General features: G+C 42.0%; 1 protein-coding gene across 1 annotated transcript in view; it reads left to right on the top strand.

The window, feature by feature from the left end:
• Positions 1-15,956: 15,956 nt before the first annotated feature.
• The window catches only part of SYT9 (synaptotagmin 9), a 117,151-nt gene continuing 105,431 nt past the window's right edge, over positions 15,957-27,676 (top strand). Inside the window, exon 1 of the mRNA XM_063117305.1 lies at positions 15,957-16,104. Within this exon, the coding sequence (XP_062973375.1) occupies positions 15,957-16,104 (148 nt within the window). The remainder of the gene's footprint in view (positions 16,105-27,676) is intronic.

Below are 27,676 nucleotides of genomic sequence, written 5' to 3'. Positions count from 1 at the left end.
TTTGTCATTCGTTCTTCTCCATAAACCTGATTCACTAATGTTCTTCTGACAGGAGTTCTGATTAGTGATGCTGACAAACCTGTTCATAATTTCTATATGTGTTGCATATGTATTTATTTATTTTGATAGCCCACCTTTCAAGATACAAATCTTTTGAAGGCAGCTACTTTTTAAAACACACACACACACCAAACAATATGAATACACAACAAATAATCAGAGTCCTTCTGGTGACTGATGGCCCTGCATAGGAACGGGACAGTCCAAAGAGAACAGGGGAAGGCACCAGATGTCTTCTTCACCTGCCACCTCATTCTTCCTAGAGGGAAGTTGGTGGTAGGCCATTTATGTAGCAGGAAAGTGACAGTCCAACCAATACCGCCTCTGTGGTGTTCTTCACCTGCCTCTCTTGTATAAATAGCAAGACTTGATCCAATAACAATACATGACCTTTCAATATATGTTGCTTGTAGTGCACTCCGTAGATTAGGGCCTTGGTGTTCCTATGTTCAGCCTCTGGATTTACTGACCTGCTTTCAGTTTGCATCCCCAAATTTGCATCCCCAGTTCATGACATGTGAAAAGGGATCATAATTCAGAGGCAGAATATCATCCTCTACAAATTCCCCACCCAGGTGCTCTATCCCAGGAAGACCCAGCTGGCCACCACCATCACCTACTGCATTTGAACTTTCCCAGTGTCATCCAAGAGGACATCACTGAAGGTATCCCATGTATGAAGTTCATGGATAAGGACTTGTCACAGCAGTCTCCCTGATTCTCAAGAGGAGGCATTTACAGCCAATATCGAAAGAGTTGTTGGTAGAATAAATGTCACTGCTTTAGAAAACATGAGACAGCAGTCAAACCACAGAGCAAAGAAAGCACAACCATAGCAATTCCTTTAGCACGTCCATACAAAGCAGTGTGGCATTTGCTGCTGAAACATCTCCTGCCACCACCGCCACCACCACTTGCTCTTCTGACACTTATAGTTGGAGGCTGTGCCCCCATCAAATGAGGTGAGGTGTGTGGCTATGAGAGAAGAGCTTTTCGGTGGTGGCACCCCGTCTGTAAACTGCCCTCCCCAGAGAGGTTCACTTTGTGCCTATGCTATGGTCTTTTCCTGTGCTGGGAGAAGACATTTTATTCCCCTAGGCATTTTAAAAACTGTCCTTAGTGCTACTAAAACTTAGCATTTGTTTATTTTGGTGCTGGTTTTACTTCGGTTTTCTGTGGTGTCGTGTTCTTGCTCTTTTCTGATGGCTTTATCTTGGCTTTATTATGTGCTGTTTTTAGTCATTGTTTGTATTTTATGTTTTAAATATATTGTACACCATCCAGGAAACTTGGGCTATTGGACAGTCTAGAAGTGCAATCAATCAATGATAGTGCATTCACCAATGCAAGGCCACAGCACCATGCCCTGCAGGTGAAGTATCCAGGCAGCCAAGTAACCACGGCAGGAAAATATCTTCTTTTGTGTGGGGCCACTTCTCATATAATGAAACAGTCAAATATGTTGCGCAGCACAAGGATTACCGAGAATGCAGCTAGGGAAAGCAGGTGAATGTTCAGAGGTGAATACAAGGGTCCATGGCTCAATGGTAGAGCGTATGCTTTGTGTGCAGAAGGTTGCTGGTTTGATCTCTGGTAACTCCAGCTAGGGGTGAGACCCTGTGCCTCAGACCCTGGAGAGCTATTGCTGCCAGTAAGTGTTGACAATACTGGGCTAGCTGGACCAAGAGTCTGATTCATGATAAGGCAGCTTCCTATGCTCCTATGTCCCTACTACATCCATGCCGTGCCATCTACCATCGCACCACAGTGAATTAACACCAAAGAAGAAGACTAGAACTGTGATACATCTTCACCACCCTCAATCACCCCTTCCTTCCAATCATCCTAGCCAGCACCACTCCCATCTAAAGCGGTGGAATCTGCCTAGGGTAGTGATAGTGGTAGAACTTCAGCTGTTTTTTAACAGCTCCTCCTCTTCCTTTTTTTATTTTTTTTAAATTATAATTTTTATTTAACAATACACTAATACAATAATCACAACAACACAAAAACAAAAAGAAAAAACATGATACATAAATTGAATAACCTTATAACTTTTCTAATTTGATACTTTTACATCTTTACATAACATAAAGTGCACCCCCCCACCCCGGGATCTATTCTTGTTTCCAAAATCTCATTGATTCTTCTGGAGGTGGTTTTCCACTCCCCTTAGATAATGCATATTCTAGGAATGGATTCCAAATTCCCTCAAAATCATTCATTTTTGTTATCCCTCTTCTTACTTTTATATTACATGTCAATTTATCATTTATAGCAATATCCCAAATCTCTTTACACCAGTCCTCAACATGATAATCTCCTTGCACCTTCCAGTTCCTAGATATGATAAACCTTGCTGCTGTCAACAAATTCGTTATCAATTCTTTTGTTTCTTTATTACATTTTAAATCTCCATATAATGATAGCAATGCCACTATAGGTGTCTCTTCAATCTCCACTCCCACTATATCGTTTATCTCTTTAAACTCCTCCTCTTCCTAATAAACTTTTCTGCCATTAGCACAATTTTTTGCCTAGCTGAAAAAGATTCCTTTCAAGAATTCTGGAAGTGCAGACATGTTCTGTAGTCTATTTAGTGAGCTCTTTATAACTGTGTTACATCTAAGACCTTGAATATAGAGTTTAATATCAATGTGTGGGTTTAGCAGGGGCTGTACTGTTGTTCGTGTTTGCCTTGATCACGTTCTAGGAAGAACAACAAATAGGAAACCTACAGCATAAAGTCAACTTTTCTTTTCAAGTACTTATGCACAGAAGCCGAGTTCATTTATTTCTCTAACGTTCTGAGATTTGCTTTAACCAAAGCAAAGAAGTCTTTGTTAATGCCTCTACAGAGAAAGGAGGTCCCCAAAGCTGTCAAACAGAAAGCACATCATCTGAGCAGGTGCCTACTAGATCATTGCTCATACTAATTCAGTGTAAATCTCTGCACTGTCTGTTGTAATTCAGAGACCAAAACACAGCCGCAATGAGAGCTCCTTAATCTATCTTCTCTGGAGAAGCAGTTCTTGGTGGTTGGGAGCTGGGAGAATGAGGGACGATTGCACTTCTACACACATTTCCTACCCACTGGGAATTTCAGAAAAGGAATAGACCAATCCTATTGTTCCAGGGACCATAAGAGGGTGAGGATTTTCATCTTCAAGGCCGCAGCTATGAGTTTGGGGAGGAAAATCCAAGAGCCTATTTCCTCCCCAGCCCTCGCAGCCACTACAGGAAGTTCTGCAGTGGCTTCTCCCGCGGTTGCAAGAGGGGCCTTGAAAGAGAGTCAGGAGGAAGAAAACAGTGGGACGGTGGGTGGGGAGGATAAAGGAGATGCCAGAAGTAGGCAGTATCCAGAAGCCTCTCCATTCCCCTCCCTGCCCACTGAGAGTTAGATCAGTTAGACAAGCTGAGAAATATTCGTGAAAAATATTAAAAAGCAGGAATGGAATATATCCCTATAAACATATAAAGTATTTTTACTTTACTTAGATATTGTTGTCCTACTTAGGACATTATACTGTAGATGTTCCATGAGCATATCAATTACAAAGGTTTATAATTATGGAATTCCTTTGTTTCTTTAGTAATTCTGATGTATTATTATGTGTGTTCTATTTCTTCTTTTTGTTGCCTTTATTTTGGTAACGTTATTTCAAAATGAAATAAAATTTCATGGGGGGCAGGGAAGCCTCTGTCGCTCCTCTAGGCCCACATGCGAGGGCTTAGGATAGATGGAGGGCTCCAATCTCAGAGCTGACCACCTATAGAGTGTCAGTCCCTTTGGACTGAGCACTAAATGTGTGTTGACCCTAGAGATTACGGATCCTGTTTCCATGAAGGAAAGCAACTTTTGTTGTCCCAGTGCTAGATGTATAATTGACATAGACTAGGTACCTAAAGAGGGCAGCTGTGTGTTTTGAATGAAGTTAAGTAAAACATTTGGGGCACAACCCAGTCAGTTTAAGTCTGATTAACTTCAATTGGTACGTTTGAATGACATGCTTAAGTCTCCTATTGAAATCTATGAGTGCTGAACACTGGCTAGATTGGGGGTTTTTTTTGCTTGGTTTTATATGCAACATATTAAAAAAAATCATAAATCAGCATAAAACCCACATTTTTCAAAAATGCAAAAACAGAGGTCACTAAAAGCTAGTCTAAACATCAAGACTCGGGTTTAACAAGGGGAGCAAGTTTTAAACCTGGTGACTGAGTGGCATGCCTTTGATGTTCTGATTTGAATTATAGATGCTACTTCCAAGACAACATCCTTGGCAGATATCCCAGGAGAAAAAGCAACCAGGGGAGGGTCAGCAGGGGGAGAGATGGAGAAGCAGCAGACAGGGAAAACAAATGCACCAGAGAGGGTTGGAAAAGAGTTGAATATTTGTACAGTCTAAGTACTTTGAAGGAGAAATTTCCACCCAGTTGAAATAGCAACTTTTAACCAAAACATTGAAAATAGATAATATTTTGCACAATCACAAAAGTCTATCTTTCCTCTTATCCACAAAGTGAAAGTGGATTTTCCACTCAATGCCAATTACTGCTGAATAAGTTGTAGAGCTGCCTTATATACGTTAGAGGGTGGAAGAAGAAGAAGAAGAAGAAGAAGAAGAAGAAGAAGAAGAAGAAGAAGAAGAAGAAGAAGCAGGTTTGTCCCTATATAGAACATTTTATAGCACAGCAGAATTAAGTGTTGCCCTTTATCATTAAGCAAGAACAGAACTGCTAAGTAGTCTTGCAATAAGTCATTGTATGAATTCAAAATTCCAAACAAGCCAGGCCACAATTATCTGTACCCTTGTAACTTCCCAGTTAGACTATTGCAATATGTTGTACACATGCTGTATTTGCTTTTGAAGACTGCTTGGAAACTGCAGTTAGCTCAAACGCAGCTGCTACACTGTGGACTGAAACCAGACATTGGGAACTCATCTCTTGCCAGTGCTTTAGAAGCTGCACTAGTTTCCATCTTGGAAAATATTATTCCCTAAACATATTCTGCAAACACATTCAGTGAATCTGTTTGGAACTGGCTTACAGAACCACCTCTTCATGGAACTGGCATAACCCAGAGAGATGCTATACTCATCCAAATCAGCCATATTCATCTGTAAGAGGTTTACGAAAACAAAGCCGGCACCAAGAATGCTTCAGTATGTGACTAAAAAGATGACATGTTTTTATGCTGAGCCATTTAACATCTTCTTTGAAACACTTTATTCATTATAATCCTGTCTTGGCCTGCAAAGGGTTTCTCCTGGATACCAGGCCACCATTTTGGGTTTCAGTTGGATGAGGGAAGGGGAGGAGCCAGAAATATTTCGTGTGTGTCCCTTTCTACAACATACTGGTGTAGAGGGAGGGGGGAAGGAACTTGCGATATCCTGATCGGGAGATCCTCCCCTTAGTCCACATGCGGGCACAACATCCTGGGTGGAAGGTGGGTGTCACACCCACCATATTTTTTTAAAGGAGATGAGCGCACATGTGCTCCAACTAAATGTAAGGTGTTTTTTTTTTAAAAAAAAGAAAGGCCCGACCCCGTTCCCCCTGACCCCCGATTCCTCCCGGCCTAGTTCCTGCCCTCTACTGATCCCTGCTACTCATGAGGAGGAGGGAAGAAGCTGGGACGATCTTGAGAACACTGGAAGAATCAGGTTTTCCCAGGAAGTATTTATTCCTGGGAAAACCCGTTCTTGTCCCTCTTTCCTCCTGGGAGTCCCTGTGCATCATTTGAATGCACAGGGACTCGGCCGTGACCAGCCTGGATTTTCGGGCTGGTATAGAAAAGGCCCATGTTGGAGGGAAAGGGGATGTGACAGAAGGGTCAAAGACCTGAATTTAGATATATGTATCACTAAAGCATGTTTGTACTTGATAATAATCAGAGTGGAAGTACTCTTGAGTAGGAATAGTATATAACAGCTTACATGGGGAATACTAACCTTCCCATTCCACCCTTTGTAGGATGTCCATGCCTGAATTACTAGTTTGTTATTTTAGGTGTGAGCAAATTTCAGTCTTTGAAACTTTATTCTGGGCCACTTAGTTTCCTTGTGTTTCTCTTTTGGCATCATTTCCTGAAATGTATTGTAGTCCAACAAAATGCACTATTTGCTATCACATGAATATTTTCTAAATGCAGCAGAGCTTTTAGGGAAGCTTTGCAGTATTTAACAGATTTGGAGATTTGTTGTTTCCTTTGCCCAACGCAGGACAAAACATTCTACATTTCTACAAGGACATGCTGTGATGGAGCTGCCTAGCTATCATTCACCAAACAAAACCCTGCAATGCTGTTTAACTAATTCTGGCACACCAGCAGATTACAGGACTCCTGTGGAGTAAACCTATGAAAGCTGTGCTGATTATTGTTCTGAAAACTGATGTGCTGTATTACATTGAGAACTCTGAACGGATGTAAATGGATGACACCTGCCTCAATGCAATGAAGCTCTTAAAAGATGAGGAAGTAGCAAATGAACCAAACTGGAAAGCCAATTCATTTCTAATACTCCTCAAGCACTGTATTCAACAATTATTCAATCAGCTGGTCAAGTTTACTGATGTGCAAGCCAAAGGCTATGGCATTTTAATCAACTTCCTTTCAAATGGAAACACAGACTATCCAGGGTTCCTCAATGCACCAAATATTTTACTCGCTCCAATACTTTGCATGTTATCCAGAGTTCACATGAATGGAACTCTGCACTCAGGTCATTCCTGTTGTGTCCATTCTACCTTCTTTGGCTAGAAAGAGATAGAAGTCAGGGGTTGCCATTTTCTGCTACTTGATTTATTATATTATTATTATTATTATTATTATTATTATTATTATTATTTATTTATATAGCACCATCAATGTACATGGTGCTGTACAGAGTAAAACAGTAAATAGCAAGGCCCTGCCGCATAGGCTTACAATCTAATAAAATCATAGTAAAACAATAAGGAGGGGAAGAGAATGCCAACAGGCACAGGGTAGAGCAGTGGTCTTCAACTAGTGGGTCGTGATGCCAAATGGGTCACGGGATCAGTCCAGATAGGTTGCAGCGAAGCTGTTGCTGCCATGCCGGGAAATTCTGAAACTGAGTCCCACGTTGCAGGTTGTGAGTCCGAGGTGAGACTTAGGTCTAGACCAATTGAAGACCACTGTTTTAGAAGAACTGGGGCTTGCCTGGATCTCTTTGCAGGCAGGTCTTAATAATCAAATGGAAAATAATAGATCACAGGCACACTCAATCAACTGTAGTCACAATAATGCTGACACAATACACTACAATTCCCGTTGGCGGAAGAAGGGCTGATTGTTTGCTGATTCCTTCTTTTCCCCTGAAGCTATCATCTCTAAAACCATCCCCCACCCCCAAAATTGTGTTTACTTATTCCAAATGAATGTATTCCTGTAACCATCATCTCAAAAGAACTTGCTAGAAGTAACAAGAGATAGATGTTTTACATCATCTAAAGATGCAAGCCTATGTAAGTTTAGAGAGAAAAAGTCTTACAGTTTCCAGCATTCCCAGTGCAGGGAATTGTAGAGTGTTTTTTTTCTGTTTAAACATACATAGGATTGAACCCTAAACTCATTTTTAAAAAAATAAAGAGAGCAAAGCGAAGCATATTAGATTTACTTCTTCACAGAAATTGGTCTCTTAGCTTTAAGAAGCTTGGCTAGCGGCTCTCAGTAGAGCTGGCACTTGGCCATTTTTCTGTCATGTTGGTTTTTTTTGTTTTGTTTTTAAAGTCTGGGCCAACTGCCAAGCTAGGTTGTCAATAAAAAGCACTACTGAGATAGTGTAGATACTCCCACCATATTTGATAAATCAGTGCTGTTGCAGGATGCTTCCAGACAAGCCTTTTGCAACACCGTTGAAATGCTTCATTCACAAAGGTTTATGGGGTGTCCAGACATAGTTGTCTTTATTTGTGACCCTCCTGTGTTTTCTTACTCCTTTTTCCATCTTTTCCCTTCACTCTAATTGCTACTGTTAGGAGCTTCTGTCTGGAAGCAATCACAGTATCACCGTAGGGCAGGACTGGGCAAAAAACAGGTAGACTAAGGTCATTTCTACACCTGCCTTTTCCCCCGGGATCATCCCGGGATCATCCCAGTGCATCCAAATGACACACAGCGGATCCGGGGAGCAGGCAGGGATGATCCCTTCATTTTCCTGGGATAATCCTTAGGTGTAGAAAGGGCCTAAGCCCTGGTAGGACCAGGTGGATCTCTGTGTGGTTTGCAGTGGATCAACAAGAGTTCCCAAATCCCAATAATTTAATCAGAACAACAACAAAGTACTTTTTCTATTTAAATAAGGCTGTGGAAATGAAAGAGAAGGAGGGGAGAAGAAATGAAAGAGAAGGAGGGGAGAAGAAATGAAAGAGAAGGAGGGGAGAAGAAATGAAAGAGAAGGAGGGGAGAAGAAATGAAAGAGAAGGAGGGGAGAAGAAAATGAGGTAAACAAGAGTGGACTTTTGTGTGAAAAGACTAGGGCCTAATCTACACCTACAGCCGTTTCACAAGGGAGATGGGGTGGTTGCGGGTTTTCCCACTTTCGCAATCACTGCTCACAGGGCACAAGTGAGGGAATGACAGCAGTCTTGTTGCAGGAGGAAGTGTGTCCCCTCATGGTGCTTCCTTATGTGTATTGGGAGAAGTGGGCGGGGCTAAGCAGACGAGGCAGCACAGGGCTTTTTTTTTTAATAGGGAGGGATGGGCATGAACACAAAATCACAGCTACCCATGGGGTGGATAGGAGGCCCAGCGAATATGTGATGCTGGAGATATGTTTGTGTGTAAAATAAAAATAAAAATACACACGGTCAGCAACACAACATGGCGACAACCAATCAAAAACTGCCAAAAATGGCAGACGGGTCCACTCTCACACACCTCCTAAACCACTGGACACGCCCTGATAGTGGGTTGGCTGTTTGCCGAGCCGAAAACTCACCCTCAACAGCAACAACTTTGCGAAGGGGGGGGGGCACACCAGCCACGGACCTCGGGATTGTAGCAAGATAGCTGGAAAGAACGTGCAAAATCCAGTCAGCAATATTCTTGAATAACTGAGGGGTGGACCCGAGATCACTGCAGGATCAGTTGTGCACCATGCGGCCCAGTAGAGACGACTTCCATATTATCCTGGAATAAATGGCTGGTATAGGAGTTCAGTTCAGTTTTGGTACTGAAATTGAAATCCTAGGTTCAGAATGGCTTTGGTTGGTGGATTATGGAGTACTAGTAAAAAAAAAACCCAGTAAATCAGACAATGAAATCTGCCCATTCCTACTGCAGGGCAAGAACTAGTCAGGCTGATGGCTGAACTGGACATGACATTATGTGTGTAATACTGGTTTTTAAAGTTTCCATTAAATACTTAAAGGTTCACCTGGCTTTTAGTATGAGTTTGTCTCCCCTACTTTTATGCTTGAACTGTTTTATCCTGCCCTTAGTTTTATAGTATTTCATGGATTTTAAAAGCTCACATGCCACATGTTCCTCACTCCTATTATAGAGGGACTAATCTTCCCACAATGCTCCCTCCTATGTGTGGACAGACATTGCTGGGAACATGAGAATGCCCACTTTTAGTTTTCCGCTTCAAGTGGTGGAATTAAAAACAAACACCCAAAAAACAGTTTGAGAGATTGATAGAAGATACTCCCTTAAAAGTAAAAAAGGCAGATTAAGCCATTTAGTAATAGTAAGACCTAGTTTGTGTCTAGAGGAACAGAGAATAAGCAATCTAGGTACTTCATGATTGCAGGAATTCTCCAAATTACTTCCAAATTTTGGTTTCTTGTTGCAGTCTTTAAACCCATGGGGAAAAGTTTTTGGAAACAGCTTTAAACAAAGAGTCTTGGATGTTGACGCACAGTCTGATATAGCTTCTCTTACATTCTCTAGAATAGCTAGGTGGTTGGCAGGAACCAAACAGTATGCATCAATGTGAAGGGTACTTCTTATCCCCTGTGACAATGGAATACCGAAGGGCTTTCACTCGATTGCACTTCGAACAAATGGACTGTATGATGAACTCTGGTAGATGTCATGGTGTACCTGTCCAAGAGAGGTTGTATATTTGTGGGAAACTAGTTTTGGAAGATCTTGAATGTCAATTATACACTGAGATTAGAGCCCATTATTTAGATCCCTTTTTAAAGAAAATAAAATTTTAGGATGTAAAAAAGAAATTGGGATTTCTGCTACGAGGAACTAACCAATATGGGGTTTGGATGGTTGGTTCTTTTGCAGTAAAGGCAGCTAAGCATAGGGAGAAGTATGTAAACTCCATTGCAGTAAATAGTCAAGGAGATTCTGAAATATGAGAAATGCATTCTGATACGAGTTTATAATGTTATGTATTTTATAAGTAAAGCTTCTTATTTTAGGAATGTGTTTTAAGCTCAATAAGCAGTATATGTTTTGACCTTAATTATTTTAACGACTAATTCTAATTGATGATCACTGTATTACAAATTTATGTAATCTTTGTTTCTCGGTTGTGGCTGCTGTGGTCGATGGACTAATGCAATAAATGTGATTGATTGATTAATAGTAAAAGTTAAGACATCAGAATAATCCAAGATTTCAAAATATACTCTGTGTGTGTGTGTGTGTGTGTGTGTGAGAGAGAGAGAGAGAGAGAGAGAGAGAGAGAGGGAGGGAGGGAGGGAGAGAGAGAGAGGGAGGGAGTTATACAAGTTTCCATATGGCACTCATAAAATTATCTGAACCCTTGCAATATAATATGAGATTTTTGAGACTCATTGGTATCCTTCACAGTAACTTGCAATTGATTTGTTGGTGATTAAGGGATATTTTATTTATTTATTTATAGGAAGCTCTAAAATCTTGTCTGCTCTGTATCTAGTCTCTGCTAAGCAGCTTGTAAAATGCTACAAACCTTAAAATAGGTCAAATAGATGTGGCATATGATTAACTCTGTTCCTGACTTACACAAAGATACATTTTTCATTTGCATAAAAAGCTGTCCATGACTCCATTTCTAAACCAAAAAGGTTCTTTGTTTAATGTTGTAAAATACAAGGCTTTCCCCCTCCAACTGTCTGATGTGGCTGCATGCACATGCATTATTTATAGAAAATAATTGCAAGACAATTAGTTGAGTGACTGTAATGATTTTTGAATGGGAGTAGGTAGCGAGACACAGAAAACATATGGTATTTCACCAACTGTTTATAAATATTATAGCAGAATTGTATAGAAGAGCGGCCTCTTCTTCTACCAAAATCAACAAGGAAAATCACTTAAGTATCTCCTTTAACAGCTGACTACCCATGGTGCTATGATTATCCTGACATTTTATCCGCTGAGTGTATGTTTTTTTCTCACATACACTCATGCTCTTTCTTGTCCCAGTCTCTCCCATAAGATTCCTATTTCTGCCCTGCTGTTTGGACTGAAGACTACCCCAAAGCAGCTAACATAGGGCATATCCAAATAAGGGGTTTAAACAGCATCCCAGCAAATTGCATAGTGCAGCCTTCCATGGGAGACTGGAGAAATCTCTGGCTTGAAAGGTCCACATGTGGAAATCCTGTAGTACACACCTCATTGGCATTTTAAAAAAATATTGGGTCCTCCTACAATGAAGTTTTGTACTAAACTAGGAATACAGAAAGGTCCCTTGAAGACATGTCCGCATGAGTACCCTTATCACTTTACAAAAATGGTGTTCACTAGCAAGAAAAGTGGAGAATGCAATTTATAAGGATAGTGAAAAGTGATGTTATTGGCATGCTGGGCTAAATAGCAGACAGGCAGTCTTGAGCACTAGTGCAAGACCTGGGGTGGGGGGAGTTTGCGAACACATCGCCACATTTATTTATTTATTGCATTTTTATACCACCCAATAGCCGAAGCTCTCTGGGCGGTTCACAAAAGTTAAAACCATCAGACACAATTCAAAGTATAAAACAAACAGCATAAAACAAGCAATAGTAAGAAAAAATCCACAATAAAAATAATATATAAAAGCACAACCAGGGTAAAACCAAGCAGCGATTGAGACATTTATACGGATTTAAAACAGCAAGTGTAAAAGACTACGATGATAAACTGTTAAAATACTGGAAAAAGGCCTTCACCTGGCATCAAAAAGAGTATAATGTAGGTAGGTGCCAGGCAAACCTCTCTAAGTAGCTCATTCCACAGCTGGGGTCCCACAACAGAGAAGGCCCTCTTCCTGGTAGCCACCTGCCTCACTTCCTTTGGCAGGGGCTCATGGAGAAGGACCCCTGAAGATTATTTTAGGGTCCAGGTAGGTACATACGGGAGGAGGTGTTCCTTCAGATAGCCTGGCCCCAAGCCGTTTAGGGCTTTGAATGTTAAAACCAGCACTTTGAATCGGGCCTAGACCTGAACTGGCAGCCAGTGAAGCTGAAAAAGGACTAGTGTAATGTGGTCTCGTTAGCCAGTCCCTGTTAACAGTCTGGCTGCCCTGTTTTGTACCAGCTGAAATTTCCGGACCGTTTCCATCATTCATAAGGGTGAAGAAAATTATTTCCTTTTTGCGATCATATGAGGGTGGTGGGAGTTTTGCTTGAGAAGTGCTAAAGGGGAGGATGAAATTTACAAGGACATTGACAAGAAGGGGGATATTGACATGCTTAGCTAAATAGCTAACAGGCTATACCTTGAAACTAATAAACTAAAAATGATTTGTGAGCATGTTACTGCATTCACAAAGGCTCCGAAAATTAATTCCTTTGGCAATTTGATGTGGGGAGGGGGAGTTTCCCCTGGGAGCTGGAATTGTGGAAAGGATGCTGACTAAGGACTGAGGAAATGAGGAGTTCTGCTGCGAAGGCTTGGGATGCATGCTGGGAGCAAATGGAAGGACTAAGTGGGGAGCAACCCATGGCAAGCTGCAGTGCGCCCGATCATCTGTCGGAAGTAATGTGGGTCACTTCATGGAAAAAACAACAACACCTTGAGTTATCATCAGGGTGGCTTAGCATGACGTGTGAACTTGTGTGATGTCTTGTTCAAGTTTTAGTTAGTTAGTTAGTTACTATCACATTTATATCTTGCCTTTTTTCTTCTTGCAAGGAACCTCCCTGTGATGTAGATGAGGATGAGAGTCATTGACTGGCCCAAAGTCTCCCAGTGAGCTTCATGGCTGAGTGGGGACTAGAATTTGGGTCTCCCAAGTCCCTGTCCAACACTCTAACCACTACACCACAATGGCTCTATTTTCGATGTTAGTATTAGTTGTAAGGTTTGGTGTAAGTCTTCGGGATCTAGTTACCTTTCCAATGTCTCAAAAAGTTAAATCTCCAAATAGGATAGAAGATTCACCTGTTCTCTAATGGACATAAAATGACCCTTTGCACAGGGTAAGATGCCATGCCATACACAGGTGGCCATTTCACATACTAGGGAGACTTATTTTGAACTGTTTACACCACAGCATAAGACAAATTTCAAGTAGACCTATTTTTGTTGAATATTACATTTATATTCCGCCTTCCTTCCAGGAGCATTTTAAATACATGAACTTATGAAATACTATAACTAGAAAAATTAAACAAAGACTTAAAAACCAGCAAACCAACAAGTAAAAATAGATGAATAAACCTAAAAATCCTTTTAGATTGTGTGCTTAATTCAATTGTAAAATTTTAAAGATTTACTCAAAATGCCTGGCCATACAGGAACATTTTAATTTAGCACCAAAGAAGAATACGGGGTTGATGCCAATCTTATCACCCTCGGGAGAGAGCATTCCTAAGTCAGAGAGCCACCACAGAGAAGGCCCTCTTGCAGATGTATAATGCATGTCTCGCAATGAGGGTACACAGAGAAAGGTCTCGTCTGATGACTTAAGTGCCTGGACAAGATGGCATGGCAAAAAATGTTCCAGGATGGTAAATCAAAAGGCAGTGTATCTCCCCATTTTTATCATCACAACAACCTTGTGAGGTAGGTTAGACTGATAGGTAGTGAATACCTAAGAGGGGGCGGGGGTAGCCATTTGCTGATCTGCCCCGGACAGCAAAATGTCTTGGGTTTGGGCTGTACATTTTTCCTCAGTTTCAGTCCCCATGCATTCTCTCCCATTAAGCAGAAGCACATGGTAATGTGTGCAGGTATTTTCTGCTGCCCCTTCAGCCATTTGGGACTATGCCTTCCAGTACTCTTAGACAGGAGAGGAAGGAAGAACACCTATTTCAGTTTCTTCTCTTTGACTGGAAAATAAGTGCAGAGATAAGCTCTCCACTCACATTCATTCATTTATTATATTTCTATACCACCCAATAGCCAAAACCCCATAGCCAAAATTCACAAATATTAAAAACCATTAAAATTACATTATACAAAGTGCAAAACTATTTACATATAAACAGACAGATCACACACAGACAACAGTCACAACTCCCTAGTTTCTTTCTGACCCTGACCAGCTGGAGATACAGACTGTGGGGATCAGGAAGGTCCAGATGCCACATTTCACACCATGTGGGGAAATCGGAAAACCACCTTCACCTGTACCAGCAAGAGAGGCCCTCCTCATTTGCCCACCTCCGAGAAGCGACCACACGAGAGAAGGCCTTTTCCAGAGACCCCGCACCTCTGGAATAAGTTGCCCTTGGTGGTCTGCCAGGCCCCATCGTCACAGGCTTTTAAGAAGACCCTGAAAACATACTCTTTTACTTTGGCCTCCCCCTGATATTTGCTGCTGTTGCACACTTTATTACTGTTTTTTATTGTTTTAACTGTTTGTTATATTTTTATTGCTTTTTAAGACGGTATCGGTTTTTATTAGGTTTTATTATTGCACACTGCTTTGGGAGGGCTTCCACCCTGAAAGGCGGCCAAGATTTTTTTAAATAAATAAATAAAAGTTGTGTACAAAAGAGGATTTTTTTTATTTTTAAACAAACTCTCTCTCTCTGTGTGTGTGTGTGTGTGTGTGTGTGTGTAAGGAGTAAACTCATTAAACAATAATCTGGTATCAGATTAGTTTCAGGATAGCTGCACTTTTTGTTCTTGCATCTAGAGGCACCCCAAATATGATAGCCTACTTCTACGCACACGAAAGATAGAATCATAGAACAGTAGAGTTGGAAAGGAGTCCAACTCCCTGCTCAATGCAGGAATCCACCTTAAAAATAAACACGTGTACTCATGACTAACTTAAATCGCATTTATTCCAATGGGTCTAGTCCAAATAAGACTTATATTGGCTTTTACCCTTGGTGAACCTGTGCTGAAGATTACACGGGTCCCTGGGTGTTTATGCGTTCCGTTCATCCAGCTTATTCCCGAGCACCGCAAGCCTGGAAGGAGACTTTGTTCCGTAGAAGAGGAATCCTTAAGCGGCCCGTGAGGCCGGCAGTCTACGGGGACCGCCGCGAGAGGCCGAGCGCAGCCGCATTCAGGTCGGAAGCTTTCCTTCTTTCGGCGCCTGCCAGCTGCAGGGAGAGTTCCCGCCGCTAGGGAGAGCTGTTCGGGCGCCGCTTGGAACCGAGGCAAGCGCGCTCACCCGCCGGGCCGCGCCAGCTTGGGCGCCTCGACTTGCGCGCAACTGGTGGCCGGGCTCTCCTCCTCCTCCTCCTCCTCCTCCTGCGGGCGGGGTCCTTCCTCCTTGCGCGCACGGCGGTGGCCCCTCCAGCGCAGCGCCAAGGCCGGTCGGGAGAAGTTGGGAGCGGCGAAGCCGGTGGGGGGGGGGAGTGGGTGCGCAGCAGCGAGGAGGGGCGTCTCCGCTGCTGCTCGCAAGTATGCAGGCGGTTCCCCAGTTGCCTCGGCGGCGGCGGCGGCGGGCAAGCAGCAAGCAGCGGCAGCAGCCGAGGAGGCGCGTGTGAGCGACCGGAGAGCTCCTCTCCACTCACAAGGATGCTGGGGGGCGATGCCTGGTGGCAGGGAGGACGAGATTTGCCAGAAAGCGCTGAAGCTGCTGGTCGAGCTCTGCTCGGACGGGACGGTCGAGAACGACCGATGCCTGGAGTTCAACTACTACCTGCGGGACAGCGGCAGACCCCGGCCCACAGACTCCGGTAAGCGCCGCGCGCCTGGCGAGGCGAGGCGGCGAGAGAGGGGCGCGGCGGGGAGGCGTGGGAGAAAAAACTTTCGCGGGACCCGGGGTCCATTTCCCTCGTCAGAAAGAAATCGGCCCTATCCGTCCCTTGCTGGGCTTGGGGAGGCGGCGCATCACACATCTTCTCCTGTGTCGTCGCCCCGAGCGCCATTCTCGCCCCGTCTGAAAAATGCTCTGATTGCCAGGCGATCCGGACTTTTACTCCCAATGAGCAGTAAAGGCTGGTGGCTCCTCTGTCAGTGGGACAGTAAATCCGAGCTGAGTTTCAGTTAGAACCAGTCAGAGGAGCTGCCCGAGGTGCTGAACTCCATCCCCAAACCAGTATCTGCAGCTTGGATAACTCCTTAAGAGTTCTGACTGAAACCCAGAGCAGGTTCATCACCTTCCTAACATAGAAGATAGTGCCAATAAGCGAGGCTGGAGTTGATGCTCCCAGTCTGTGCATCAAGAAAGAGTGGCTGTCCCACCAACAGCTCTCACCTCTCCACTTCTGATCACATTTAGGTGCCAATCCTGTTTGCTTCAGTGGAAGCTACTCCCAGCTGTGCATACTTTGGGGCAGCCTTCCCCCATGTGGTACCTTCCAGATGTTTTGGTCTTCAATTCCCATCAGATCCAGTCAGGAATGCTGGGAGTTGTAGTCCAAAACAAATGCAGGGCACCAGTTTGGAAAAGGTTGCTTTGTGGTGGGAGGTGGGTACATAAGAATATAAGAAGAGCTGCTGGATTAGACCAAGGTTCATCTAGTCCAGCTTTCTGTTCACACAGTGACCAACCACTTACCTACAGGAAACCTTTATCCTGTTGATTTTATATAATATGACATACTTTTAAGAATGACTTTAAAATCACAGACGTGCATCCTATTCCTATGCATGTTTGCTCAAGAGGTAAGTCCTGTAGAGTGCAATGGGAGTTACTCCCGTGTAAGTGTGAGTAAGATTTCAGCCATAGGCCAATGTAAAGTACCTTCTGAACTATTTTTAGATCCTGTCTGATTTCCCATGGCTGCTGTAAGACCTGCACATATGCAGGATTAACTGAACAAACACCTCTCCAGTAACCAAAGGATGACAGGCTGAACACAGGGAGTGATCAGGAGTGGTGTGTTCTTCTATCTTAAAGAGCAGGATGCTGCTCATTGTTCTTCCTTAAGGTAGCATAGAAATTGGATAGCTCCTAAAGCATTATTTTCCTGCCAGAATGACTTCTTTGTGTTATACAGACACACACACACACACACACACACTCACAAAAGCCACAACCGTCAAAGAAATCAAATGTGACAAAGTGTTAAGTTCCCTTCAATATCTCTTACCAATAATGTAAAACAGTTTACTAGATGATAATTCTCTGTACCTTTGATTCCACTAGGACCAAGCCGATTATGAAAATCGACTGGCAGCAAATCTTGTTTTATTTATAACATATTTCATGAATACAACTGGATTGGATTTGAATTGCTTGAGCAAGAAGACACTGTCATAGCACAATACTAGTAGTCCTTTGAATAGGTAGCAATTAGGCTTTGAGAAGTTGTTTGCTTTCTGAGTTGATTTGAAGCCCAGCAGCCAGCTTTGCTAAGTTCATTTGGCAAGTATCAATGGCTTTAAGCAAGGTGTACATGTGGAATTATTAAACTGATAAATGTTTATTTTCCTTCCTGAAATGACTCTTGGTTTGTGATCCTAGGAAGTCTTTGCTTCGAAACTTTTCAAATAAAATTGCTTAAGATATTGGGAGAAAGCAGGAGGTTGGATTTCACACTAGATGGTCTTTTAAGTTATTGTTTTCTTTAAGTACAATTCTTTCTTATGTCCCATAGTGGCATTTTTAATACGCTGACAACCGTGTTGAGTTTCCTGCCTGTGATTTTCTGCCAGAGTGAATGTGCAGACCAGCCTTTAGGGATGATTATGGGATTTACATTGGATTATGTCTTTAGCATAGCATTTTTCATTTCTTATCTTTTTGATAATGTTCTGATTTAAATTCTTCTTTCTTAAAGAGACCCCCCCACAAGCTGCATTGTCACTGCTGTACTTTCTAAAAGGATATTAAATACTGTTTTACCCCCGAGATCCTGGAATTGACCACTTTATGGATACTAAAGGTTCAAGGTTCCCCCTGGTGCATTTATAGATTTGTATTTCATTAAGGGTATATTTTCCACATATGTAACCAAAGGCTTAAAATGTATCTGAGTTGTGTATGCATGTGAGATTTGCATCCATTGGACATCCAACCCCCAGAGTCTAAACATATAAACCCATCTTCAGCCTACGTTTCTCCTCTTTCCATTTGCACTGTGCAGAAGTGTGTAATTGCAGGGCTAGCATGTGTCATGCACTTAGTACATTATGATGCACGCATGTTCTCCCATGCTATTATCATACCTGTTTTTTCTTGATCCATTTCCTGGACTTTTTGGCTTGCGGCTGCAGCACTAAACCCTTACTTATGAAACTTTGCATCCTTAATGCAATTTATGTTCTTCTGAAATCATAGTTTAACTTGAAGAATATTCAATAGGAAGCACATCTCACTAACACAATCAGCACACTAGTGCCCAATCCCGGCATTGTTTTTTTTTATGGGGAACTCTCGCTTCTGTCCCTAGGGCAATTTTAAAATAATTTCTCAGTGTGAACCTGGTAATGACATACCCAGACAATGAGGTGGTTCTCTCTGTTCGTTTTACATTTGTGTTTCTTCTGCTGTTCTTTTTTGCTCATTCCTCTTGGAAGAGAAACGAGGAGAAAAACGGAGTGCAGGGCAATGGAGGAAGATACACAGAGATGTAACCACACACCTGCCACTCTCCTCCTTACCCTCTCAGCAATCCTCACCTTTTCTTTGAGCTAGCCTCTTCTCCAGCTGATCAGTGGCATTTTGAAGCATTTTAGGCCACACCCTCCTTTTCACCAGGAGCCACTTCCAGACAAGTCGATTTCCTCTCACCCTACTACCCATTTTCTTGTTTTGTGGTTAGTGAGCATGCTCATTCCTCACTGGGATGTTTTGAGTTATCCTCTCTTAGGAATTCTCCCCACCATAAACTTTTAAAAACTTTTTTCCTTCAAACCTTGGAACACCCACCCACCCCCCACCCCTGTGCCCCCCTACATGGATAGTGCCATTTTGGGTCCATAAGGATTGACACTCAACCCTCCATTTCAGACTAGAAGGAACAAGTGGGATCCAGAACAAAATGTTGCATGTATCTAAGGGGAGCCATTAAAGCTCTCATATCTAAGACTGACTGTCGCTGATTTCATCATCTGATGTTCAATGACTATTGCATTATACAAATACTTCATTGTGATTTAGTTAATATAATTTGCATACTGGCAATTAAAGCAAAGCAAATGAAACTGGGGTGAAACAAAGCATAAAACCCTATTGGGAAGACCACCTGTTTTAGTCCTGCAAATCATCAGGACACAACATCAGGTGTCTGGAAACAAAGCCCTATGAGGAGACACTGAAAGAACTGGGCATGTTTAGCCTGGAGAAGAGAAGACTGAGGGGAGACATGATAGCACTCTTCAAATACTTGAAAGGTATTCAGAGGAGGGCCAGGATCTCTTCTCGATCCTCCCAGAGTGCAGGACATGGAATAATGGACATCCATCCCTGGGAAAATTCTGAGCAGATTATAAAGAAGTCAATCTGTAAACACCTTGAAATCAATGCAGTGATTACTAGAAGCCAACATGGATTTGTCAGGAACAAATCCTGTCAGACTAATTTGATCTCATTTTTTGATCGGGTAACCTTCCTTGTGGACTGTGGGAATGCTGTGGACGTCATATTATCTTGACTTCAGCAAAGCTTTTGACAAAGTGCCCCATGATATTCTGATTAACAAACTAGCTAAAAGTGGGCTAGATGGAACAACTATTAGGTGAATTCGCAGTTGGCTACAGAATCGGACTCAAAGAGTACTTATCAATGGAACCTTCTCAAACTGGGGAGAGGCAACGAGTGGGGTACCGCAGGGCTCAGTCCTGGGCCCAGTGCTCTTCAACATTTTTATTAATGATTTGGACGAGGAGGTGCAGGGAACACTTATCGAATTTGCAGATGACACCAAATTGGGTGGGATAGCTAATACCTTGGAAGACAGAAACAATCTTGATAGGCTGGAGTGCTGGGCTGAAAACAACAGAATGAAATTTAATAGGGATAAATGCCAAGTTCTACATTTAGGAAATAGAAACTCAATGCAGGAATTGCTGGGCAGGCAAGATGGGGGATACTTGGCTCAGCAATACTACAAACGAGAAGGATCTTGGAATTGTTGTAGATCGCAAGCTGAATATGAGCCAACAGTGCGATACGGCTGCAAGAAAGGCCAATGCTATTTTGGGTTGCATTAATAGAAGTATAGCTTCCAAATCACGTGAGGTACTGGTTCCTCTCTATTCGGCCCTGGTTAGGCCTCATCTAGAGTATTGCGTCCAGTTCTGGGCTCCACAATTCAAGAAGGACGCAGACAAGCTGGAGCATGTTCAGAGGAGGGCAACCAGGATGATCAGGGGTCTGGAAACAAAGCCCTATGAAGAGAGACTGAAAGAACTGGGCATGTTTAGCCTGGAGAAGAGAAGATTGAGGGGAGACATGATAGCACTCTTCAAATACTTGAAAGGTATTTCAGAGGAGGGCCAGGATCTCTTCTCGATCCTCCCAGAGTGCAGGACATGGAATAATGGGCTGAAGTTACAGGAAGTCAGATTCTGGCTGGACATCAGAAAAAACTTCCTGACTGTTAAGAGTAGTACGACAATGAAACCAGTTACCTAGGGAGGTTGTGGGGTCTCCCACACTTGAGGCATCCAAGAGGCAGCTGGACAACCATCTGTCAGAGATGCATTAAGGTGGATTCCTGCATTGGGCAGGGGGTTGGACTTGATGGCCTTATAGACCCCTTCCAACTCTACTATTCTTTGATTCTATGAATATGTTTTCTAGTTCACTTGTTCATGCATACCACCTATGTGGCACCTCAGCAGTATGTTATGTGGTACCATTTGTGGCACCTCAGCAGCATAAAAACAACCAACTTTCTCCCATTTTAAAGAAGCTTCCTTGCCTGGTCAACTGGAAGAGATTATTACTTGGAAAAGGCAACCAATTGGCCTATTTTGAGGAGCAATTTCCTATATCATATTTGATAGCAAATGCAATAAATTTTAGTTCAATTTACACAAGCTTAATTTCAAATAATCCTAAGCGTTTCAAGTTAGGATTCTTAAACATAAAGTTAAAAATAAGTTGACAGGTATAAAAATTTAAACATGGGTTTCCCAAGTTAAACTGTAGCAATAAATTATATGTGGCGTGACTGATGGATATCTGTCAAGAGGAATTCATAAAACAATTGTTTCATTCTGTCTTTATGATGCTGCTGAGTTCTAAGTCACATTTCTGAGATGATGTCCAAAATGATTTTGACTTGGACTGTATTGAATCAGTTTTTCCCCCCTGAAATCCTCACTTTTTCTTCATAGACTCTTTTAGGGACAAACTAAATGGTTTTGGTTTATTTACTCATGAGTAAGCATGCATGACCCCTATTTGGATTGGGACTGACATTCCAGGAGGAGTGAATAGGTTTAAGTCCCCCCCCCCATTTTTATTTCAAAATTCCACACACACACCCCACATGGGGTTAAAAAACCCCAACTCCAATGGAAGCATTTTTCTCATCTGCTGTTGGGGTGGGGAAAATGGAATTTTGGGCCAAAAACAAGTGGAGGAAACTTTAAAAAAAATCTCCTAAAGTTTTGCAGTCCTGACCTGAATTGGGGCCATGCAAGCTTACTCTGGAGTAAATACACCAATCACTCATTGCTCAGCTATGAGTCATTACAAGAACATTTTAGTTTGGCCCGTACCCAGGTCCTGGCAAGGACATTAGACATGCTTCAATTCAACTTTAAAGTGGGTTAGTTGATTTTTAAAACCAGTGATGTTATCAAAATCTTCTGGGATTTCTTGCATATGACACTTGTCTACTGGGGCAGGAGGGGGGAACCATTTGGAAAATGCCTTTATAGGTTACACACACACACACACACGCACACACACAGAGCATCTTATCCTAAAGGCAGCTGTGAACAGAGTAGCTTGCACTGATACTATTTCATGGCAGGTGAAACATCTCCCTATGTTGCCTGCCCAGCAATTCCTGCATTGAGTTTTTATTTTTGTTAAATGAGGCGCTTTTCTGCTACTAAAGCCGCACCTTTGCACTCTGGTTGTATCTCTTTAATCCATTTTCGAGTCTGCGTTTTGCAGTGGGAAGCAATGCATACATTTAATTAATTAATTGTAAAGTTACCTATGTATCTTTTTTATTGTTTAGATCCTGCCCTTTGTTTTGAAGTGGGGGTATGCAGCCATAGGCAACAAGAGTCCTGTTAGTACCTTAGATGGGATACAGATTTGATAAACAAGAAGGTGATGTGCCTCACCAGTAATGTGTGCTTAATAGCTGTGCTCAGTGTTCCTATTTAGCCGATGGGAATGCATTAGCAAATGCATGAGAAGGTGCAAGCCTGTCCACATTCTTGTGGTTCTGACTTGTTAAAATACTCTTAGCTGGAGGGGAAGAAGAGGTCAGTCCTCTTTCCGTACTCATCCAATGTGTCACTGTTGTCATAGTGTTGATTGTGGTGGGAGGGGTGAGGGTGGAACAGAATAGACATTGTTTTATACTGTATGCTTTTATCTGAGATCTTAGTGATATAGGGCGGGATATAAATATTTTAAATAAATAAATAAATAAATAATAGACGTGTGGATTGAACAGTCACATGCTTCATATGTAATTCTGCATCTTTTTTGTTTTTGTTTTCAGTCCATTTGGTTCTGTGTGGTAGGCTTGCAATACAGTATTGAGACTGTACATGCAGCCATCATGACTGGGTATGGGCATTCAGCAAGGAAAACTCCATGTGCATGCGCTGAGTTCAGTGTACATGCTTCCATGTACAGGTCTCTCTTACTGTGGGTACTGGGGCTTAATAAAATTATTGTGTATAAATACGATATAATTGAGTGGCTCATAACAACGTGCTTTGTGAAATAATAAAATACATTTTTGTTTTTTTAAAGTAAAACTTTCTATTTCTTATTGCTTTACATTTCAGCCACTGAAAGTGAACTAAATATACAGTCCTGTACTTTTGAAGTCCTTGTACTTTTGTACTTTTCAGTGGTTGAAATATCCTAATATGAAGAACAGTTTTTTAAAAAGAAAAATCCCCTTGCTATATTGTTTTCTGACCATGAAGTCAAATGTCCTTTCCTTGTTGGAAAACAATATACTGAATTTACAAAAAAGAAAAGGAAGGGAGTGTTCTCTGTGTCTCGGCAGAAACCCATCAATAGTAGACAGACCAAAGACAGCTAGATTCATTCAGACAAGCCGTCTCAATGAGTTAGTGGAAGGCAATTAATGGGCTCTGAAGAATGTCTCTTCAAGTTTTCAGGGACTGGAAGCATGGTGGCAACAGCATGGAGCCAACTAAGAAAGAAATCTTCCTAATTGGTACTGTTAGGTTGACTACAACATTATTAATATTTTAGTTTAATTCATGCAAAAATGTTTACACTAGACAGTTTGGTCATTATGGGGAAATATATAAGATGGCAAATATTTTAGAAGAACAGAAGAAATGAAAAGCAAGGGTTTAGGGGGTGTTGTTGCTATTTTATATACTGTGGGTAGTTGATTGCCCAATTAAATCAATAGTACAGTTAAACCCAGGGTTCACACAGTGTGGCTGTTCCCACAACATGCTAACCTATACTCAGTGGTTCAGTGTGGGTTGTTGTTGAACTGTGGGTTGTTTTCTGAGTGTGGGTTAGCATTTGTCTGAACCAAGAACCCTTTTCTGCAAGGTGGCTTGTTAACCATGCAGTGTGGTTTGTTAATCACCTTGAACAACCCAACAACAAACCATGGGTTCTCAAGGTGGCTTGTTCAAGGAAAAATGACGCATACTGCATGGTTAACAAGCCATCCTGCGGAACATGTCCTGAGTTCAGACAACAGGCTAACCTACAGTTCAATGAACAACCCACAGTTCAACAACAACTGACACTCAACCACTCAGTATGGGTTAGCCTGTTGTGTGAACCCAGTCAGTGTGAGCTTTCTTACAAGCCAGCATTGGATCCAACCTTCTGTTATATATTATATAAAGTAATATATCTCTATAAAGTAAAATCAAATTAAAGGCACAATCCATTTGTCTTTGTTTTTTCTCAGTGACGCTTGTAGATGCTCATTATAGTAAGGCCTCTGGGATCTGCTGATTTAAAGCAAACACAAGGAAAGAGTCCTTTGGCTGTAAAATACATAGAATCCATAAAACTCAGGTGGGAGGGTGGCCAAGAACAGCCTGGGACCATGAAAGAATAGACATATTCAACGAACTAGAAAGTGAGAAAAGAAAAACAGAAAACTGGGGTGAGGAGAGTAGAATGTCCTTCTTGAGCTTCTCACAGTTTGCTACTGAGGTTTCCAATGCTGTATGTCTGGGTGCCAGTGCGGTCATAGACACCTCCCTTATTGTGTACCATGGTCCCCTGCCCCTCCCAATTTTAAACGTATTTCATTTATTTTGTGGAGTGTGGTGACAGCAAAGTTAGGGTGACCATATGGAAAGGAGGACAGGGCTCCTGTATCTTTAACAGCTGCATAGAAAAGGGAATTTCAGCAGGTGTCATTTGTATGCATGCAGAACCTGGTGAAATTCTCTCTTCATCAAAACAGTTAAAGCTGCAGGAGCCCTGCCCTCTTTTGTATCTGGTCACTCTAGCATACTCCTGCAGCTTTAACTGTTGCGATGAGGAGGGAATTTCACCAGGTGCTGCATGCATACAAATGACACCTGTTATTATTATTATTTATTTATATAGCACCATCAATGTACATGGTGCTGTACAGAGTAAAACAGTAAATAGCAAGACCCTGCCGCATAGGCTTACATTCTAATAAAATCATAATAAAACAATAAGGAGGGGAAGAGAATGCAAACAGGCACAGGGTAGGGTAAACAGGCACTGGGTAGGGTAAAACTAACAGTATAAAGTCAGAACAAAATCAAGTTTTAAAAGCTTTAGGAAAAAGAAAATTTTTAGCTGAGCTTTAAAAGCTGCGGTTGAACTTGTAGTTCTCAAATGTTCTGGAAGAGCGTTCCAGGCATAAGGGGCAGCAGAAGAAAATGGACGAAGCCGAGCAAGGGAAGTAGAGACCGTTGGGCAGGCGAGAAACATGACATCAGAGGAGCAAAGAGCACGAGTGGGGCAATAGTGTGAGATGAGAGAGGAGAGATAGGAAGGAGCTAGACAGTGAAAAGCTTCCTTTTTCTATACAACTGTTAAAGATACAGAAGCCTTGTCCTCCTTTTCATATGGTCACCCTAGGCAAAGTGAAGACATCTGCCAATGTCATTTCATTATTATTATGATTATTATTATTATTATTATTATTATTATTATTACACTAGCTGTACCCTGCCACGCGTTGCTGTGGCTCAGTCTGGTTAAATTGAAAAGAAAGAAAAGACAAAGTGGATGTTTCTAATATGTTTAATTTCACAATGCTCTGTGGATATACAATATTTTTAGTTGTTCCATTGTCTGTGTAGATATAGAGATTGTCTGGTTTGCCGACTCTAGAACACGCAACATATAATTGTCCATGTGAGAAGCAACCTGTGTCTAGATCTAAACCGCACAATTCTAAAGATTGGCCCTGAGCTTTGTTGATGGTGATTGCAAATGCCAATCGAATTGGGAATTGCAATCTCTTAAATTGAAATGGCATATCTGTTGGAATCATAGGAATGCGAGGAATGAGGACATCTTCACCTTTGAAAGGTCCTGTCAAGATTGTTCCTTCTATGACGTTGCTCAGTATTTTTTTTTTACTGCAAGCTGCGTGCCATTGCAAAGTTTTGTGAGAGAACATGCAAATAGGAGAGGAGGCAGAGGCAGTGGATTGGCCTACTGTTTCGTTTTTTAAAAAGGATATTTTTACGGTGAGGAGGTTAGTGGAAACTCCTGGCAGTTACCTTTCTTCAGAACGTGTAACTGTCACAGGTGTGACATCTATATTCACTCAGCCAATTGTGAAAGAACATGCAAATAGGAGAGGAGGCAGAGGCAGTGGATTGGCCTGCTGTTTGGTTTTTTAAAAAGGATGTTTTTACAGTGAGGAGGTTAGTGGAAACTCCTGGCAGTTACCTTTCTTCAGAACGTGTAACTGTCACAGGTGTGACATCTATATTCACTCAGCCAATTGTGAAAAAACATGCAAATAGGAGAGGAGGCAGAGGCAGTGGATTGGCCTACTGTCTGGTTTTTTAAAAAGGATGTTTTTACGGTGAGGAGGTTAGTGGAAACTCCTGGCAGTTACCTTTCTTCAGAACGTGTAACTGTCACAGGTGTGACATCTATATTCACTCAGCCAATTGTGAGAGAACATGCAAATAGGAGAGGAGGCAGAGGCAGTGGATTGGCCTACTGGTTGGCGATGTCACAATGACCTATAAGAGCAAATAGGAGAGAACATGCAAATAAGAGAGAAGGCAGAGGCAGTGGATTGGCCTACTGGTTGGCGATGTCACAATGACCTATAAGAGCAAATAGGAGAGAACATGCAAATAGGAGAGGAGGCAGAGGCAGTGGATTGGCCTACTGGTTGATGATGTCACAATGACCTATAAGAGCAAATAGGAGAGAACATGCAAATAGGAGAGGAGGCAGAGACAGTGGATTGGCCTACTGGTTGGTGATGTCACAATGATCAGCAGGACTGGTTTTGAGGAGGCCTATTTCTTCGATTTTAAGACAAACCTTTGACCCCATAGAGAACATAGTTACATAACAACGCTCGCGTATTCGAACGCAACGCTGTGTCAAAATTTCAAAGCAATTGGTGAAGAACTTTCGGAGATATAAAAGCATGTTTTTACGGTGAGGAGGTTACTGGAAACTCCTGGCAGTTACCTTTCTTCAGAACGTGTAACTGTCACAGGTGTGACATCTATATTTACTCAGCCAATTGCGAGAGTACATGCAAATAGGAGAGGAGGCAGAGGCAGCGGATTGGCCTACTGGTTGGTGATGTCACAATGATCAGCAGGACTGGTTTTGAGGAGGCCTATTTCTTCGATTTTAAGACAAACCTTTGACCCCATAGAGAACATAGTTACATAACAATGCTCGTGTATTCGAACGCAACGCTGTGTCAAAATTTCAAAGCAATTTGTGAAGAACTTTCGGAGATATAACGACAGTAACGAACGGTCTTTTTCATTTTTATTTATATAGATTTATATACCACCCCCACATCCGAAGTTCTCTGGGTGGTTTACAAAAATTTTAAAAAGTGAACATTAAAAAGAAATATACGAAATTTAAAACCATAAAAAGCATAAAATACAAACAAAAACAGACAATATCCAATGAAAAACAACTATTCTGGGGTCAGTTAAGAAACTCAGCATATG

Source organism: Elgaria multicarinata, chromosome 2 (assembly GCF_023053635.1).
Source record: "Elgaria multicarinata webbii isolate HBS135686 ecotype San Diego chromosome 2, rElgMul1.1.pri, whole genome shotgun sequence".
Taxonomy (NCBI): domain Eukaryota; kingdom Metazoa; phylum Chordata; class Lepidosauria; order Squamata; family Anguidae; genus Elgaria; species Elgaria multicarinata.
Note: the sequence above shows the minus strand (reverse complement) of the source record. Positions and strands in the feature narration are given on the sequence as shown.